The sequence below is a fragment of the Grampus griseus genome, assembly GCF_964374135.1.
Source record: "Grampus griseus genome assembly, chromosome: 3".
In the NCBI taxonomy this organism is placed as follows: Eukaryota; Metazoa; Chordata; class Mammalia; order Artiodactyla; family Delphinidae; genus Grampus; species Grampus griseus.
The window spans coordinates 147077719-147098489 of NC_139019.1; the positions used below are offsets into that span (position 1 = coordinate 147077719).

Here is a 20771-nt window from a genome sequence, read left to right on the forward strand (position 1 = left end):
GCAACATAGGAAGGTTCCAGTTCCCGCACATCCTCAACACTTGTTGCTATCTGTCTTTTTGATTCTACCTGTGCTAGTGGGTATGAAGTGGTATCTCACTGTGGTTGGAACTTGCATTTCCTGATGGCTAAGGATGCTACACTGAGCATCTTTTCACATGCTTCTTGGCCATTTTTGTATTTTCTTTGAAGAAATGTCTATTCAGTGTCTGATTTTAGAGTCTGGGTTTTTAACCACCATGTAATAATGCTTTCAGTGTAACCTCGAAAGTGGGGGAGCAGGGAGCTAAGCCAAGCCCTGGAGCTTGGGGCTGCCCTCCTGTGTGTCTGGAAGGAGGGGCTGGGCTGGGCCAGTCAGTAGTGATGTCCTCTGGCCAGCCATTACCCAGTGACACTCAGTGTCACTCTCCTGTGCAGGGGAGGGGGAGGGTGACAGTGGAATATCCCAGCTCACACTTCCTGCCACTCATTGTGGACAGCGTCCCGGTCAGAATGCTACCTGGACTGGCCCGCAGAACCCTCACATCAACCCTTAAGGGTCACTCCATTTCGTACGTGGAGACACTGAGGGCCAGAGAGGTGAGGCATCTCTCCCAGGGGAACCCGGGAAGCCTGGCTGGAGCCTGCTCTCCTGACCACACCCTGGACTGTCCTGTGGGGCAAGTTGCCTCTTAGCTGCTGGCTCCAGGACACACCAGCAAAGGTCTCTTAAGTCTACTTCCACGTAAAGCCCTCTTCCCTCGTTGCCATCCAGGCTGCGGCCTGAGCCATGGTCTGGGATACCTGAAATCCCAGCTCCCACACTACCGCGTACCCCTGCTAGCTGTCTCGCTGTCCTAGCTGGAGCACGGGGCTGAGGGGCAGCAGGGGGCTCTCGGTTTCAAGCAGCAGCTTGTGTGAGCTCAAGCAGGCACATTATTTTCTGTGCGACATGCTTAGGGTGATCTCAGGTTTACCCAGGAATGGTAGCGAAAATGGTGCTCCTCTAAGAGCACCATTCATTTCTTTCCTTAGAAACTGCTAGGAAAGACTCCCAGTCTCCATCACAAGCCCTAACTCAGGTCTGAGCGTCAGAATCCTGACCAAGGGACCAACCTCACTGAGCACCTGCCCTCACCATTCATTACTGCCTAAACCACCGAGACCCAGCTGAAGCTGCCTGCTGTGGCCCCAAAGCCACCCTTGGGATTCTCAGCACCCTCCTTCTCTCCCTCCCTCCCTCCCTCCTTCCCTCCTTCCTCCCTCCCTCCCCTCCCCCCTTCCTCCCTCCCTCCCTCCCTCCCTCCCTCCCTCTCTTCCTCCCTCTCTTCTTCCTTCCCTCCTCCCTCCCTCCCCCCTTCCTTCCTTCCCTCCCTCCCTTTTCCTTCAAAGTCCGGCTTAAGGTCAGGAAGGCATCACTAGGTAAGCACCTGCCATGTGCCTGACACTATCACTACCCTTTATGAGCAGGATATTGCCTAACCAAGATGAGAGCAAGGTTAGCCATGCCCACTTTACTGATGAGGAAAGAGAAGCTCAGAGAAGTCAAGTCACTTGTCCAAGGTCACACAGAGGGGAACACACAAAGAGATTGAAAACTTCCCTTTCCTTCCAGGAAGCCTCTTGGAACTAAATACATCTATTTCAGCAGGATGCTGGTTAGCTTATCTCAGCTGTTACTTTGTGCTTTCTTGGGGTATACAGCCTAGGCTGTGTTTTGTATTTTTAGTGGATATTCTATTTGTGCATGTGTTTGTGTGCGCACAGGCCACACGTATCCACATGCTCACATGGCCTTTCCCACCAGTATAGAAGCCCCTCTGAGGGCAGGTGCTGTTTTTCTCTTGTATTATTCCTGAAGGAAGAAAGGGAAGTGATCATTAAACACTACAGATTGTGGTCTTTTTTGTTTTTAAATAAATGGAGCAATAAGATTTCTTCTAGCCGGTCAAAAGGTTCTAACCAGAGGAAAAAACTTTAGATTCTCACCACATGCCAAATGTTGAAATGAATTCTAATCGATTTAATGAGTATATATTAAAAGGAAACACAAAGCATAAATCAACTAGAAAAAAATTAAGGGAACTATCTTGTGTCTGAATGGTGACTGTCCTTCTTAGACTGAAAGCAAATGAAAGAAATCACAACTAAAAAATTGGTTACTGGATTTGACTTCACAAAAATATAAAACTTATGTACATCATAAAATCCAGGAACAAGATATAAATGCACAATAAAAGGGACAAATATTTACCACAAATATGGAAAAGGCTAACTCCTTACTATATAAACAGCCTGTACATATCAATAATAAAAATAGCTCAGGGCTTCCCTGGTGGCGCAGTGGTTGAGAGTCCGCCTGCCGATGCAGGGGACGCGGGTTCATGCCCCGGTCCGGGAGGATCCCACATGCCGCAGAGCGGCTGGGCCCGTGAGCCATGGCCGCTGAGCCTGCGCGTCTGGAGCCTGTGCTCCGCAACAGGAGAGGCCACAAGAGTGAGGGGCCCACATACCAAAAAAAAAAAAAAAAAAAAAAGGCTCAAAATATGTCCACTGGCCCCTAAGGCCCCAAAGGCAGGAACTAGGCTTGTTTTTCTGGACTTTCAGTGTGGGTGGCAGTTGTGGGAAATGTTTGGGGAGTTAACACACTTGAATGGTTGACCCTGTCTTTGCTGGTTTTCGCCCAGAGATGTGGGGGAAGGGAGAGCCATCTGGAAGGCCTGAGATGAAAGATTCTGGTCCTCCCATATGAGAAGAAGCATCTCCACATGGTACCCACTTCTTCCAGTGATGTACAACAATCAAATGGACCAATTAGCTTCTCTCTTACCATCTCATAAAAGATCGCAGAACCCAAGCATCTTGGCCCTGGCAGCCAAGGAGATGTGAAAACTGTGTACCTACTATGTGCCAGGCACTGTGCTCAGCACTTCACACACATAGATGCAAGCCTCACAGTGATTGTGGGTCCCACATCCATGGATTCAACCAACCTCGGATTGAAAATGTTCAGGAAAAAAATTCCAGAAAGTTCCAAAAAACACAACTTAAATTTGCTGTGTGCCTGGCAATTATAGAGCATTTATACTGTATCAGGTATTATAAGTAATGTAGAGATGATTTTAAGTATATGGGATGATGTGCGTAGGTTATATGCAAACACTATGCCATTTTATATAAGGGACTTGAGCATCTGTGGATTTTGGTACCCATGGGGGGTCCTGGAACCATCCCCCCTGCTGGTAATGAGGGATGACTGTATTACTATTCCCACTGAAGAAGTGAGGAAATAGATTTACCTTAAAAGTATAAGAACAAAACTCTAACTCCAGGAAACTGGGGAACAGGTCTATCTTTTGAATTATCAAGCATAATACCCAGGGGGGCTCACCACGATTTCAGCCCCCAAACTCCAGAAAACTAGCTGCTGAGCATGTCCTAATTTTCCCACCATTATTTCATTTCAGTCTCCCAATAACCCCATAATGTGGGTGGGGCAGGTGACGTGGTCTCATTTCACAGATGAGGTAAGCGAGGCAGAAGGGGAGGGGAAGGGATTGCTCTGCCCGGATGGAAGAGCTGGCTGTCTGGCCAGCAGACCGGAAGCTCCCTGTGGGCACAGACTGCATCTGCCATGTCATCTCTTTGTCCCCCCGTGCCCAGCCCGTGGGCTTGGCATTCAGCAGGTCCTCGATACCTATTTCCTGAATGGATAAACAACGCTGGTGCTCCGGACCGGGAACAGTGCCAGGTCTAGAATTCCCAGTCCTATGTTCCTTCTGCAAGCCCAAGCCAGCCAACAAGTGGGGAACGTGGGGCTGTGGGCACCAGAGAGCATGACGAAGCCCCCAAACAGCCTCCCTGACATGCCGGCTCCTCTAGAGGGCTGGCTCCCACCCTATGTTCCCCAGTGTCCTTCCTTCCTGCACGGAGGTGCCTGGACTCTTCTCAAGCACAGCGGGCTGCCTCTGGCCTGGCTCTCTCCCATCTCTGTCAAAAAGTTGGGCTGATGCCTGCTCGGAGCTGGGGACCCACTCACCACCCTCGCCAGGCAGGAGGCCAAAGACATCTGAGCATTAACATTCAGAAGGGGCGCCTGGGCGGCGATTCTTAACCTCAAGTCCCTGAATGGGGTTTGGCACAATTGAGGACCTCCTGAAACAGGGGGCATTTTTCTCGGGAGAAGGAAGAAAGCTTTTATTGGATTCTCCAAATGGTCCACGATCCTCCCCGAAGTTAAGATCTCTGGGAGGCTGAGACGAGGTGGAAGAAAATCTAGATGTCACCGCAAGACAGGAGACAGGCGCAGGGGTGGGGAACAGGCTGCCCAGAACCACTCGGCTTAAAAGTGGCCAAGCAACCTTCCTGGTGAAGGTCCATCAACTGGACGTCTTGAACAGCTCTGGGAGTAAACACACCTACAGTTGGGTATCCAGAGAGGGAAAAATACCATGGGCCACCGCTTTTCGAGCACTTGGCAGGTTCCTGGAATTTTTACTTGCGGCAGCCATTCCATCATCAATGTAATCGTAAGGCTCACTGCTATTTCCGTTTCACGAGGGGTGAAATCGAGGCCCGAGGCTACACAGCCCATGAGTGGTAGAGGCGAGATGTGAACCTGGATGTATCCAAATGCAAACCCAGACTCACCCAGACTCTGTCTCTTAAGTCCAGCTGTCCCTTCTGTGGGAGGCACACACACACAGAGCTTACGTGAAGACTCAGGCAGACCTGGGGAAGATCCACCTCGCCTCTTCCAACCCGTGTGACCCTGGGCAAGTCTCTTTCCTTATTCTGAACCTCAACTTCCTCATCTGTAAAATGGGAACGACAGCTCCTACCTGGCAGTTTTGTGATAGAATGAAGTAGAAACTGAATATGTTAAGCTCCATATTCTTTGATTCACTTCACCTAGAAATTAGAATCAAAGCCAGGGGCTACCAGCCTGAGTTAGCAGTTTAACCCTGACTTCCTGGGAGCACTGTAGACAAAGGTCCCTTGAGAATATATCACCATGTCTTGTTATGTCCATAAAAGCTGGGGACTGTTTGTTTACCAGGCACAAATGCTAAAGACACCAAGAACAGAAATATTAGCCAGGATGGGCTGCAGGCCCATTAGCAGATTTACACTTATTCTGTATCTTTTCAAAAAAAATTCATGTGTTGGCAAGACGTTCCCTTGCAATGTTTTGATTCAAAAGATTTACTGTGGTCCCTTACGGAATGTCATTCCCATGCTTCTGTGTGCTGGCTCTGAGAAGCTGCATTCACTTACTCCGTGCTTGTCACAGGAAATGGTATTTATTGCAATATGTTGACTGTAGAAAGTTTCATCTGTGTGGTAGTTAAACCATTAGTCCTGAGCGATCAGCTCACCCTCTGTGATCTCCGAACTTGATTCTGCATGTAGCCGCGTGTATATATATAAATGGCCTGATTTCACGTGTTAAAGCTCTTTGCTGCTTTCCTTACAGGTCTATTTAAAAAGTAAGCTTTGTGAGTTCACCAGATTCCCTTCTAGAAAGCAACATGAGTTTTCCTAGCTCAACCTACATAAAGTGTGTAGCACGTGAACGCTGAACCGACGTAAGCCTGGGTCATTACTGCTGTCCTGGGCAGTGAGTTACACCCAGAACTCAGAGGACCAGTTCCCACTTCTCCCGTCACAGCGCCTGGCTGGTACTTCTCGGCCCTTCCTGACGGGGCCCCAGCGGACCCCTAACCCTGCCAGCTCTTGCTCCTGTGACTCAGGACAGCCCAGCACCTGTGGTCTGTGTCCTCCTCCCCCACTGCGATTTCTCCATTAGACAGATCCTTTCTTTCTGCAGACGCGTATGAAGCCTTTCCCCGAAAAGGGCTTTTAAAAAAGCATCATGCATCAGTCAGTGTTTCACGCTGGCACAGCTGTTGGTGCCGTCAGCTCTTGGCGTGTAAAGGCCAGCAGGCGGCTGGTATTGAGATTCTGTGCGATGCGCACTGGGGGGCTGGGGAGATGCACTGCCTGGCATCTGGGAGCGCAGCCTGTCCGCTGCGGGGAGAAGTGAGATCAAACCCTGGCCCCGTCATTCACTAGCGATGGGACCTGGAGCAGGTCTCAGTCAGTCACTCACTCACATCCCTGATGGTCCTGGGCACATCTACCTCTGAGGACAGGGCACACAGTCTCTGCCTCGAGGGCGCACCGTCTCCCCTGTTCAGGTATGGTGGGTAAACGCAGGGCATTAGGGAATTCAGTAGTGCACTCAGCCAGCTTCCTTCACCTGTAAAACTCAGCTATGGCTACCTGCAGTCACTACGAAGGCTACATGAAGTGAGGCCCGGCAGGGCCTTCACTGATGTAATCTAGGTTAATTTTTACTTAGCTTTCCTCCCATTCCTCCTGGGGCTGGCCGGCCCAGCAGGAAGGAGGGCTGTGAGGGTATGCTCTAAGGAGATCCACAAACCAACTTACTCTTTGGGGGGATTCAGGTCCTCAGGTCTTGTTTCAAAGAACTGCAGCACCTCATCACACTGAGAAATGTAGGGGGGCAGCTGGATCAGGGCCTGGAGAAGAGACACACAGGTGAGCCCAAAGGAAGGGAAGGGGTGTCAGGAATGCCATTAAGTCAGGAGTCCTCAGACTTGGGCAGGCATCAGGATCACCTGGGGGGCTGGGCCTTACTCCCACAGTTTCAGATTCAGTAGGTCTGGCGTGGGGCCTGAGAATGTGCATTTCTAGCAAGTTCCCTGGTGATGTTGCCACTGCTGGTTTGGGGACCACACACACACACACACAGTATATATACACACATATATATTACAGGCATATTTGGACAAATAATATGTACATATTTAGACAAAGCAATAAATTGTGAACAAGGTCCTACTGTACAGCACAGGGAACTATATTCAATATCTTGTAATAAACCATAATGGAAAAGAATATGAAAAAGAATGTATAGATGTATAACTGAATCACTTTGCTGTACACCAGAAACTAATATAACATTGTAAATCAACTACACTTCAATAAAAATAAAAATTGTGATCTTCATGCCATGTCATTACTATTCTACACCACCATCTCTACTGGATACTGGTGTCTATTAGAGAGATAGCTCATGTTTTATTCAACTAGCTGCTTACCGGTGAACATTTAGGTTATTTCCAACATGTCTGCATGTCCCAACTCATGGATCTGAAGTGTGAAAGTGAAGGGACTATTTTATGATTTGGGTAGAAGTTGGAAGTTCCCAGATTAACAAAAGGTTGAAACACCCGGGACGTCCCAATGCCCAAGTCCATGTTAATCTGCCCCCTCGGCTCATCAGTTACAGAAGCCTCATCTGTCCTTGGCCAATGGGCTGGAGGAGGTGGTGAGGGGCACGAAGTGGGCCCAGGCATTTATTATGCTGGTTTCTCTACGAACAGGTATTCATTCAGTGATTCAGTAGACATTTTCTTTATGCCCAGCACTGCACCGATTTCTGTGGACACAGGACAGAATCATAGGGTACATCCCATTATGAAAGGATTTGAAACCAAGACATGGCTCAAAATGAATAAAGAGCTTAGTTTAACAAATGTTTACGTAAGCCCCCCTCTGGCACAGGTTCTGAGGATGCAAATCTGAGCGTAGTAGGGTTGTTTCGTGCACACACTCTATTATAAACTTCTGTGCAGGGAGAGGGCGAGTGCAGAGGCATGAATTTAAACAACACAGGCGTGCTGTGGAGTGAGGCGGGACCCTGCTCTCTCTGCAGATAGGGCTCAGTTCCCTGGTGCCTCTCATATGCCTTCTTGCCATGCTGAGTGTTGAGTCTGGAGTGGAAGAGACATGTCTTGTATCTTCTGTAGAAGAAGCCTCTAAAAGCTATCCCCTCACAAAGTGATTTTCCAACCCTAGCATTGGGTTATGAGGGACTAATGAAAAGATAGATGGGGGTCTCCAATGTGGTACCTTCTACAACGCTTTCAGAGGTATTTTGACCTGGATGACCTATTTTTCCAAGTTTTAATTTTTAAATTAAATTTTACCACAAATTTTATTGTGGTGAAATACACATAGATCATTACTGTCTTCACCTTTTCAAAAAAATATTTATTTATTTATTTTTGGCTGCGTTGGGTCTTCATTGCTGCGCACGGGCTTTCTCTAGTTGCGGTGAGCGGGGGCTACTCTTTGTTGCGGTGCACAGGCTTCCCGCTGTGGTGGCTTCTCTTGTTGTGAAGCATGGGCTCTAGGTACATGGGCTTCAGTAGTTGTGGTTCACGGGCTCTAGAGTGTAGGCTCAGCAGTTGTGGCGCACGGGCTTAGTTGCTCCGCGGCATGTGGGATCTTCCCGGACCAGGGCTCGAACCCATGTTCCCTGCATTGGCAGGCGGATTCTTAACCACTGCGCCACCAGGGAAGCCGCAGGTCTTCACCGTTTTTAACTGTACAATTCAGTGGCATTAAGTATGTTCACACTGTTGTGGAACCATCACCACTACTCATCCATCCAAGAACTCTTTTCACCTTGTGAGGTTGAAACCCTACACCCATCAAACAACAACTTTGCACTCCCCCTCCCCAGCCCCTGGCAACCACCATTCCACTTTCTGTGTGTATGAATTTGCCTACTCCAGGTACCTCATATAAGTGCAATCATACAGTATTTACCCTCTAAGTGACTGGTTGATTCACTTAGCATTATGTCCTCAAGGTTCATCCACATTGTATCATGTGTCAGAATGTCTTTCCTTTTCAAGGCTGAATAGCATTCCATCCCATGTCTACAACACATTTTGATTATTCATTCACCCCTTGGTAGTCACTTGGGTTGCTGACCTGACATGACCTTTGAGTCAGGCTCTGACTTTAAGCCACTTCCCCTCTCCTGATGTATGACCTGGCCCAAAATTAAGGTGGGGAAATCTGTAAGGTAAGTGGACATGTTTTAGTAGGGTGCCTTCCCTGGTCACTGTCTACTTTCTATGCTGCATAAAGATAGGATGAAGGATGCTGACCTAAGGGCCTGGTATTTGTGGCTCACTGATTTTTCTTTTATTAGCCTTGAAGTATCTCCTGCTCTGTAGCAAACCCCCAGGGACCAGACTTTTCCAGGCCAGAGGCAGGGAGCCCAAGAGGGAGAGAGTGGATACATCCCACTTCCCATTTCTGACCCCCTTCTCTTTCTGGTTTGGAGCAGCGAGTATTCATTTTCCTGCTGTCTTGGGGCTCCCTGTGGGTCGCTCTTTCCTCTGAAATCCTGCAGCTCTTGCAGTTGGAACCACATAATGAAGGGGCTGATTATATGCTGGACCGTGGTGTGTCCTGGCTGCTTCGTGGGCAGAAATCTTGCGGCTCCCCCCAGACTGCAAACACGACATTCCCTTATGTTGGCTCAGCACTTGATGGCTCCCACAATGTGTTCGTCTGCATCATGTCATGTCACCCTGAAAGGGCTGGCCCACTTTAGAGATGGTGAAACAGAGGTTCTGGGGAAGTGACTAGGACTTGAGCCCCCCAGCGTCTCCAGCTCCTCTACCCCAAATCCAGAGGATTTCCTCCTGCACCTTCCCACATGCCTTGACAGTGCTGGGAGGACCCTGACGCCTGGTTGAAAGTATCTGCTGGATAAATGATGTGAGGAAGAGGCTTGGCCGTGGCCACGTGGCCCTGGGTAAGCCCTGAGGTGGCCATGGTTTCTGCCTACAGGGGGCCTCTCTGCTGAAATGGGCAGAGACCCCGAATGGACCAGTGCGGAAGGGACAACGAGGCCCATGGAAACCTCCCGACAGTGCCAAGTTCTCTTTAGGTTTTGAGCAAATCCTAGGAGGTAAAAGCCAAACCAAACCCCCAAAGCATAATACAAAGCCAAGCTACTCAAAAAAGGCAGCACCGAATGCTTTGATATTTGCCCCTTTCATTTTGGAACGACAGGCTAACAGCAAAAACATGACCTGGGGCACAGCAATAGTTCTGCTTCTGAAATACCCCAGAATTGTCTCGTGTTTGGCCAGTATGACAAAGAACCGCAGTTCCAAGAAAACTCTGGTTCTGTTCCGCATGGAATCCTGGCCCTTTGGACAGTTGTGGCTGCTCGATGCAGAGGTAAGAGGAGAGGTGAGGAGGGCAAGTCCTGCTTGCCTGTGTAATAATGAAGGGTCAGACAGATCCAGCTCCTGGTTCTGGCTCTAGCCATGTCCTATCACCTCTGAGCCTCAGTCTGCTCATCTGTAAAATGGAAATAACTAACACCCATCCTGGAGGGTTGTGCTACAGAACAAGTGAGCAAGTGGCTGTAAGGTTTCCATCATATACTAGCTGCTTGATAAACATCCAGTTAACCCCCTGGCTCTCTGAACTGTACCAAGTACAATAGGGTGCTGTGGGACTTCCCTGGTGGCACAGTGGTTAAGAATCCGCCTGCCAATGCAGGGGACACAGGTTCGAGCCCTGGTCTGGGAAGATCCCAAATGCCACGGAGCAGCTAAACCCGTGTGCCACAACTACTGAGCCTGCGCTCTAGAGCCCGCGAGCCACAACTGCTGAGCCCGCGCGCCTAGAGCCTGTGCTCCGCAACAAGAGAAGCCACCGCAGTGAGAAGCCCGCGCACTGCAACAAAGTGGCCCCCGCTCACCGCAACTAGAGAAAGCCCGCGCGCAACAACGAAGACTCAGCACAGCCAAAAATAAATAAATATATAAATATATATATATATTTATTTTAAAAATAGTGTGCTGCTTCCAGGGACGACTTTAGAGTCAGCAAGGTGATTCAGTTCAATCACAACGCCTCGGCTAGAGAGAGTTTGTGTCTTCAACAGAATTTTAAGTGCATAGCACAGTACTGTTGGCCATTGTACAGCAGACCTCTAGAGCTGATTCCTTCTTGCTTGACTGAAACTTCATGCCTGTTGATTAGTAACTCCTCATTTTCCCCTCCCCCCAGCCCCTGGCAACCACCATTTCACTCTCTGATTCTATGAATTTGACGATTTTAGATAACTCATGTCAGTGGAATCATACAGTATTTGATCTTTCTGTGACTGGCCTATTTCACTTAGCATAATGTCCTTAAGGTTTATCCATGTTGTTGCGTATTGCCGAATTTCTTCTTTTTAAAGGCTGAATAGTATGCTATTGTATGTACAGGCCACATTTAGGTTGATTCTACATCTTGGCTATTGTAAATTGTGCTGCAGTGAACGTGGGAGTGCTAATATCTCTTCCAAATCCTGATTGCAATTCCTTTGGACAAATATCCAGAAATAGGATTGCTTGACTACATGGTAGTTCTATTTTTAATTTTTTGAGGAACCTCCATACTGTGTTTCATAGTGGCTGCATTTTGCATTCCCACAGTGTGAAAGACTTCCAGTTTCTCTATATCCTCACCAACACTTGTCGTCTTGTTTTGGTGTTTTTTTTACATCTTTATTGGAGTATAATTGCTTTCCAACATTGTATTAGTTTCTGCTGTATAACAAAGTGAATCAGTTATATGTATACATATATCCCCATACCTCCTCCCTCCCACCTTCCCTACGCCACCCCTCTAGGTGGTCACAAAGCACTGAGCTGATCTCCCTGTGCTATGTGGCTACTTCCCACTAGCTATCTATTTTACGTTTGGTAGTGTATATATGCCCATGACACTCTCTCACTTCATCCCAGCTTAACCTTCCCCCTCCCCGTGTCCTCAAGTCCATTCTCTACGTCTGAGTCTTTATTCCTATCCTGCCCCTAGGTCCATCAGAACCACTTTTTTTTAGATTCCATATATATGTGTCAGCATACAGTATTTGTTTTTCTCTTTCTGACTTACTTCATGTTATTGTTTTTGATACTAGCCATGCTGACAGATATGAGGTGATATCATATTGTGGGTTTGGTTTGCATTTCCCTATTGATTCGAGACACTGAGCAACTTTTCATATACCTGTTGGTCATTTGTGTATCTTCTCTGGAGAAAGGTCTATTCAAGCCTTTGGCCCATTTAAAAATTGGGATATTAGCTTTTTTTGCTATTGAGATGCATAAGTTCCTTACATATTGATATTTTGGGGATTAACCCCTTATCAGATATGTGATTTGCAAATATTTGCTCCCATTTTGTAGTTTGCCTTTTCACTCTATAGATTATTTATTTTGCTGTGCAGAAGCTTTTTAGTTTGATGTATTCCCACTTCTTTATTTTTGTTTTTGTTGCCTATGATTTTCGTGTCATATCCATGAGATCATTGCCAAGAGCCCTGAAATAAATCCATGCATATGGTTAATTGATCCTCAACAAAGGTGCCAAGAATACACGGCGAGGAGAGGACAGCTTCTTCAACAAATGGTGCTGGGAAAACTGGATATCCATATGCAAAAGAATGAAATTGGGCCCTTATCTTATACCATACACAAAAATCAACTCAAAATGGATTAAAGCCTTAAACATAAGACCTGAAACTATAAAATTCCTAGAAGAAAGAACTTCCCCAACTTGCTTCCCGTGAGTGTGACCAGGCTCTGCAGAGCTTCCTCTGGGAGTAAGCAACAGAAGCGGGCTAGATTTAAAGACAGTTTTTGTTGCTGTTGCACCACTGTTTTTATTTTTACTTTTAGGGTATGTGATACCAGTTTCACATTATGGTTGTGATATAAAATTTTCTCTAAAATATATATTTTTAAAGAGGTTAAAAAAGTGAATTAATATAAAGAAAAATATTAATAATAATATAGGTAGTAGAATATGGTAAAAATCTTCAGGGGAGGTCTCAAGGGACTGGAGTCTGGTAAACACTGCTGTTTACTGCCTACAGAGTTTACTTTAAAACATTAGCGTTGGCCAAAATGTTTGTTTGGGGTTTTCGTAAGATGTTATGGAAAAACTCAAATGAACTTTTTGGTCAACCCATTACTACAGCACAGTAGAGGGGGTGGGGGAGGGAAGTATTGGGAATTGGGGATTAGCAGATGCAAGCTATTATATATAGGATGGATAAACAACAAGGTCCTACTGTATAGCACAGGGAACTATATGCAATATCCTATGATAAACCATAATGGAAAAGAATATGAAAAAAAATATATATATAACTGAGTCACTTTGCTGTACAGCAGAAATTAACACAACATTGTAAATCAACTATACTTCAATAAAATAAAAAATAAAAATAAAATACTACAGCATGGGCATACACACTCACACGTTCATAGGTGTGTGTGTGTGTGTGTGTATGTGTGTGTGTTAGATTTAACCTACACTCTAATAATGGTGAGTTAATATCTGAAGTACCCTCATCGGGAATGAACACTTCAGCAAGTAGGAGACTCTAATCACAAGTTCTCATTTGAGAAAAGGCTACTTTGGGGCTTCAGCTATCTTCACCTCTGACCAACACTATAGCCTCTATTTACTAGCATAACAGGTGTCAGAAATAATTTTCTTCACTGGTGAAATGAGGGGTGGCCCTTACATGAACAGAACACGGCGAGCCCAGCATTATACATCCTTCTTCATGGTACCCTGGTTCTAGGATTCTGAACCCTCTGTGTTCTACCTCTTCTTGAAGATTTTACTGTCAGACCATGGTTAGGATTAGCTGATCCTGCCACTAGGATACCATTGCATCTGTCTTAAGGAAACTTTCATGCAAAGCGGTGTCAGACAAGACAGCTGGTATTTCACTGAGTTTACAGAACAACTTGAGAGTCTGTTTAGGGAGCTGCTTGATAACAAATGCTTGTATGTGTGGCAGGATTTGGCTGAGTCTCATTTTCTTTTTTTTTTTTTTTTGCGGTACGCGGGCCTCTCACTGTTGTGGCCTCTCCCATTGCGGAGCACAGGCTCCGGGCGCGCAGGCTCAGTGGCCGTGGCTCACGGGCCCAGCCGCTCCGCGGCATGTGGGATCCTCCCTGACCGGGGCACGAACCCGCGTCCCCTGCATCGGCAGGCGGACTCTCAACCACTGCGCCACCAGGGAAGCTCGAGTCTCGTTTTCATTGTGTCTTTTGATGAACAGAAGTCCTTAAATTTACTGTAGTCAAATAAATGAATCTTTTTATGCTTGGTACTTTTTGTGTCTTTAGAAGTCCCTCTATACCTAGAGATTATGAAGATATTTCCTATTTTTATCTTCTAAAACCTTTTATAATTACCTCTTACATTTAGGTCTTCAATGTACTTGGAAATGATTCCATGTGTGTGCAAGGCAGGGGTTAGTTATCTTTTTTGTTTTTTCCAATACGGATACCCATTTACGGAGGAATCCTACCTTTCCTCAATGATCTACAAAGCTGCTTTTGCTAGTATCAAAGTGTCTCAATACACATAGGTCTGTTTCTGTGTTCTCTATTTTGTTCCAATAGTTGTCTATCGTTGTGCCAACACCATACTATGTTAAATACTGTAACTTTATGATAGGTCTGGTAGGGCAGAAAGTTTCTTCCTAGCTGGTAGCTAGGTTTGGGGACATCTACAGCCTTCCTCTATCTTTACCTATTGGAAACTACCAATTTCTACCAAGATAAGGCTGACAGTGATAGATCAGATCGGCTTAAGTCAGCTCACAACAATGTCAATAACAGAGACCAAATGTTACATAAAGGTCTATGCAGTCTCTAAAAGACTTCACAGGCCTTGTAACAAAAGGGATGGTTTCATCTCCTTCCAGGAGGGCAGTACCCTTGAAGCTAAGCCCAGGGAATCTGGCCAACTAAAACCCCCAAATAACTGCTCTGCTTCTTATGATGCATTAATAGCAGGGGTGGTAACTTGCATGCGGCTCATGTAACATAAGGTAACATAAGCAGTTTCTTCCCTGTGGTTAATCCAGGTCAATTCATGATCTCTGGACCATTCCAAGCATAGCCAGATACAGGCAGCTGCTGCTGTCCCTTATCCCTCCAAGATTTTATATTTCCTTTTCCAAATCAAATGTCCAGGGGTTCGGGAAGCCCTGGGTGAGAGGAGGGTGTGACTGGAGAGAAGTTGGGTGGGCTGGGGAAGAAGCAGGAGAGCACACTTGGGCTGAGGTTTCTGGGAAGGTACCAGGTGGAACTTGCCAGCTGGCTAAGGTGATCGCAAGGGTTCAAAGTTCTTGCCAGCAGGGCCTGGACAAAGGAATTTTAGGCTCTAGAGGTTTGGAAAAGGACAAAGAGCAAAGATCTGAACTTTCCTCTGAGATCTGGGAGGCAGCAGTGGTGTCTTTGTGCCTGAGTGACGAGCCCCGCCCCTCACCGCCATCCCTTTTTTTTTTTTTTTTTTTTTTTGGTGGTACGCGGGCCTCTCACTGTTGTGGCCTCTCCCGTTGCGGAGCACAGGCTCCGGACGTGCAGGCCCAGCGGCCATGGCTCACGGGCCCAGCCGCTCCGTGGCATGTGGGATCTTCCCGGACCGGGGCACGAACCCGTGTCCCCAGCATCGGCAGGCGGACTCCCAACCACTGCGCCACCAGGGAAGCCCGCCATCCCTTTTTTAAGGGTATCCTTAGGAGAGAGAAGAGCCTGAGTCTAACTGCTTCTAGGAAACACATGCTTAACTATTTTGGCCTCTTGAATTTGTACTTTCATAGAGAGGCCGTAAGTGGTATGCGAGTGCCAAGTCCTAAAAGGGTTGGGTTCATCTCTCAAAGTCTCGAATACTATTATTGTGAGTAACCTTGTTGGGCCTCCATTTCCTCATCAACACAAAGGGAAAAAGAACACGTCCTCCATGTTATCGGAGGGATGAAATGTGGTCATGTCTGGTAAAGAGAAGATGCTCAATCAGGAGTGATTTTCTGCCCTTCCATGACATTTCCTGCCAAGAGAGGGGCGTCTATCCCCACACTTTCCCCCTTCAAACTTTTTCTACAGACTTACTGAAGTATAATTTATGCACCATAAAATCCACCCATTAGAAGTACACAATTCAATGATTCAAATTCAAATTATAGAGTTGGGCAACCATCACCACATTCTAGTTTTAGAACTTTTCCATCACCTCAAAAATGTCCCCAACCTCATTTGCAGTCCATCTCCATTTCCACTGCCCCAAGGCCCAGGAAACCACTGACCTGCTTTCTCTAGATTTGCCTTTTCTGCACATTTCACGTAAATGGAATCATACAACATATAGTCTTTTGCATCTGGCATCATGTTTCTGAGATTCATTCATCTTGCAGCCTTAATCAGTATTTCACTGTTGAACAATATTCTATCATATGCCTGTTCCACATTTTCTTTATCTATTCTCCAGATGCTAGACATATGGATTGCTTCCAATTTGGGGCTATTTCGAATTAATGCCGCCATGAACAATTGCATCCAGTTCTTTGTGTGGACAGTTTTCACTTCTTGTGAGTATGCACCTGAGAGTAATCGTATGATACATTTCACTTTTGAAGAAACTGCCATACTGTCTTCCCAAAGTGGTTTCCATCATATGTCTCCAGCAGAATGAAGAGCTCCGCTTTCTCTCACATCCCCACCCCTTGTGTGTCTTGTTGATTACAGCCATTCTGGAGGCTGTGTAGGCATCTCAGCAATATCTTTCATTGCCCTGATGATTAATGATGTTGAACAACTTTTTGTGTGCTTATTAAGCATTGTGTGTCTTCATGGGTGAAGTTTCTATTCAATCTTTTGTCTATTTTTATTTTTTTAATTATTATTATTTTTTGCAGTACGCGGGTCTCTCACTGCTGTGGCGTCTCCCGTTGCGGAGCACAGGCTCCGGACGCGCAGGCTCAGCGGCCACGGCTCACGGGCCCAGCCGCTCCGCGGCATGTGGGATCTTCCCGGACCGGGGCATGAACCTGTGTCCCCTGCATCGGCAGGTGGACTCTCAACCACTGCGCCACCAGGGAAGCCCTCTTTTGTCTATTTTTAAACTGGGGTTGTCTTTCTATTTTTGAGTTGTAAGAGTTGTTTATATAGTCTCAACACAAGTCCTTTCTCAGATATATGACTTACAAATATTTTCTCCTAATCTGTGGCATGTCTTCATTTTCTTCATGACATCTTTTGAAGCACAGAAATGTGTAAGCTTATTGAAGTCGAACATATCAATTTTTCTCTTTTGGTGTTATATCTAAGACTCTTTGCCTAAACCAAGGTCATGAAGATTCTTTTATGTTTTCTTCTAGAAGTTTTATAGTTTTAGCTTTTATATTTAGGTCTATGATCTATTTTGAGTTGAGCTGATTTTTTATGCATGGTGTGAGGTCACAGTCCAATTTTAAAAATTTATTCTTTATTTTTTGGCATATGGATATCCCATGATCCCATCATTTGTTAAAAAGACTACCCTTTCCCATTGAATTTCTTGGCACCTTTGTTGAAAATCAGTTGAGTATAAATCTGAAGAGTTTACTTCTAGACTCTCAGTTCTCTTCCAGTGGTCCATCTGCCTATCCTTACACCAGTACCACAGTCTTTTCTTTCTCCCCCCAATAAATAAATAAATAATTTACTTAGTTATTTTTGTCTGTGTCAGGTCTTCATTGCTGTGCACGGGCTTTCTCTAGTTGCAGTGAGGGGGGATACTCTTTGTTGCGGTGCACAGGCTTCTTATTGCGGTGGCTTCTCTTGCGCGGAGCATGGGCTCTAGGTGCGCAGGCTTCAGTAGTTGTGGCACATGGGCTCAGCAGTTGTGGCTCGCAGGCTCAGTAGTTGTGGCACATGCGTTTAGTTGCTCTGCGGCATGTGGGATCTTCCCGACCAGGAATCTAACCCATGTCCCCTGCATTGGCAGGTGGATTCTTTTTTTTTTTTAAAGAAGATGTTGGGGGTAGGAGTTTATTAATTAATTAATTTATTTTTGCTGTGTTGGGTCTTCGTTTCTGTGCGAGGGTTTTCTCTAGTTGTGGCAAGCGGGGGCCACTCTTCATCGCGGTGCGCGGGCCTCTCACTATCGTGGCCTCTCTTGTTGCGGAGCACAGGCTCCAGATGCGCAGGCTCAGTAGTTGTGGCTCACGGGCCTAGTTGCTCCGCGGCATGTGGGATCCTCCCAGACCAGGGCTCGAACCCGTGTCCCCTGCATTAGCAGGCAGATTCTCAACCACTGCGCCACCAGGGAAGCCCCTGGCAGGTGGATTCTTAACCACTGCACCACCAGGGAAGTGCTACACCAGTACTACAGTCTTGATTACTGTAGCTTCAGAAGAAGTTTGGAAAATGGGTAGTACAATTTTGTTCTCTAATTTTGTTCTTTTTCCAAATTGTTTTGGCTATTCTGAGCCCATACACTTTAGGATCAGCTCGTTCATTTCTACGAAAAAGCCTACTAAGATTTTGGCAGAGATTGCATTGACTCTGTGTCACCTGGGGGTGAATTGCCAATTTAACACTATTGAGTCTCCTAATCCATGAGTATGGAATGTCTCTCCATTCATTTAGAGTTTCTTTAACGTCCCTCAACCATGTTTTGTAGTTTCAGTGTATAAACTTTGTACTTCTTTTATTAAATTTATTCCTAATTATTTTATTCTTTTTGATGCTATTGTGAGTGGAATTATTTTCTTAATTTCATTTTTGGGTTGTTCCCTACTAGTAGATAGAAATACAATTGATTTTTTAATATTTGTCTTGAATCCTGTAATCTCACGAAGCTCATTTATAAGTTCTAGCAGGTTTTTTTGTGGACTCCTCATGCTTTTCTACAGTAGAGTCAGGTCATCTGTGAATCAAGGCAGTCCCTTCTAATCTGTGTGCCTTTTATTCCTTTTTCTTGCCTGCTTACACCAGCTAGAATCTCCAGTAAAATGTAGATCAGAGGTGGAGAGAGCAAATATACTTTGCTTTTGCTCCTGATCTTAGGGGGAGAAAGCATTCACTGCTCCATTGTTAAGGCATTTTTTCTATTCCTACCCTTCTCCAATCAAACTGCTTGTGATTTTAAGTTAGAGGAATAAATACTAAAGAGTAGGGAAGCTAAACAAAAGAAAAATATGCTTCTTTCTTGATCTCAGCCTCAAATCAAACAAAACATAACCAAAAGGCAGGGAGGCCCCTTGTGGTTGAGAACATTTAAGGGATTGGAAGCCAGCTGCACTGTCCAACAGGGGTTGGCCGAATAACTTCTAGAACATTCATGCACGATGGAATACTATGCAACCATTAAAAGCAGGTTCAAGAAGTTTTTTTTAATAGCATGGGGAAATTCTTTTAATATGAGAGAAAAGAGAAAGAGCAACAAAAATAACACATATGGGATGATCTCAATACCATAAAGAAATGCATGCAGAGAGAAAGGAGAGAAAGGAAATATGTAAAAACCTTCATAATTGTTGCCTCTGAGTTGAAGGATCATGGGTGATTGGTTTTTCTAATTTCTTTATATTTTTTTCACCCATACAGATCTTTCACAATGGGCATCCTGTAATCAGAAAAGGAAAAGAAAAAAACAAACAAACAAAAAAACCCCAAAACTACCCACGGGGAAGACACGAGACACAGGGAAGTGTTGGCATTTCTCAGACTTACCTTACAGTATTCATCGATTGGTATCAAGCGTTTGACGGCCACGTCCCGAATGTGGCTCCGTCGGAAGAGAATTTTGCCTGCAGGAGATGAGAGCGCATACAGCGTTGTAAGGGAGCATTGACAAGCTCTCAGCAACCTGGGAGAATGAGGATGTGGCCGCCTCTGGTAGGCCTGAGTGGTACCTAAATTCCTGGCTGCCGGACATCCACAGGGCCTGGATGACCCCATGCTTGGTCCTCCAAAGCCCTCCCTGTTCACAGCTCTAGTGCAAGGGCTTGAGGGAGTGGGGCTCAGTGGGTAAGTTTTGGTGAGATAAGGGAGGCTGAAATCAAACCAAGGAAGGAAGACCTGATGATCGGAGGTCCCCTGTCCAACCTTAAGATTATCAGATGCGGTGAGCAGTTCAGCGAACACTCAGATATGCCCTCACCCAACAGCTCAGTCCCCCTCCCTCCTATTTCTTTGTATACCTTCTGCTCTAGTCTGATGTTTTCCCAATACTCCATGCTCTCTCCTAATTCTGTGCCTTTCCCTCTGCCTGGAATACCTTCCCCACCCACTACCCCTGCTGGGAAACTCTTACACACTTCAAATGGGTTAAGAGTTCCTATCTCTTTCAGAACAGACTTGCGGTTGCCAAGGGTGGGGGGGGGGGTAAATATTGGGAGTTTAGGATTAGCAGAGGCAAACTAGTATATATAGGATGGATAAACAATAGGGTCCTATTATATAGCACAGGGAACTACATTCGATATCCTGTGATAAACCATAATGGAAAAGAATATGAAAAAGAATATATATATGTAGAACTGAATCACTTTGCTGTACAGCAGAAATTAACACAACATTGTAAATCAACTATACTTCAATAAAATTAAAAAAAAACAAAAAGAGTTCCTGTCTCTGATTGTACACATCACATTGTCGATTTACTTGTCTTCTTCCTTCCTACTAGTCATGGGGCTCCGCCCAAATAGGGACTGACTCGGCTTTAGTCAACTTTTTGCCCCGCCACGTGGCACTCACGTCTGATCAATGCATGAAGGTGGATTCCACCTGCCAGGACGACAAATCCCTTCAATTCCTTCGCCAATAAGTGTTTGTAACAGAGGGCTCCAAGCCCTCCTACCACACCGAATACTAACAGCCCATTCACTACTTGCTGGGTGACATCTGAGCCCTGGGGTGTGGTACCAGAACCTCCAGTGTGACGTATGGGCAGAGGACATGGGTCACAGGCAAAGACAAGTATATAAATGATGCCACTGAGGGTCTCAGGAAATATCCAAGATGCTGAAACATTATGGGTGAGGTTTGTTTCAAGCAAATCAGCGGGTTCCCGAGAGTCTTAAAGGCGGTCCTCTCATGGGGA

General features: G+C 45.9%; 1 protein-coding gene across 2 annotated transcripts in view; it reads right to left on the reverse strand.

Annotated features, from left to right (window-relative positions):
• Window positions 1–20771, reverse strand: part of SH3PXD2B (SH3 and PX domains 2B) — a gene marked incomplete at its 3' end in the record, with an annotated part of 112298 nt that overhangs the window by 40773 nt on the left and 50754 nt on the right. For both annotated transcript variants that reach the window (XM_082652413.1, XM_082652414.1), the window contains exons 4-5: window positions 19400–19476; window positions 6432–6523 (exon numbers count right to left, since the gene is read on the reverse strand). In XM_082652413.1, coding sequence (XP_082508539.1) covers window positions 6432–6523; window positions 19400–19476 — 169 coding nt within the window. The remainder of the gene's footprint in view (window positions 1–6431; window positions 6524–19399; window positions 19477–20771) is intronic.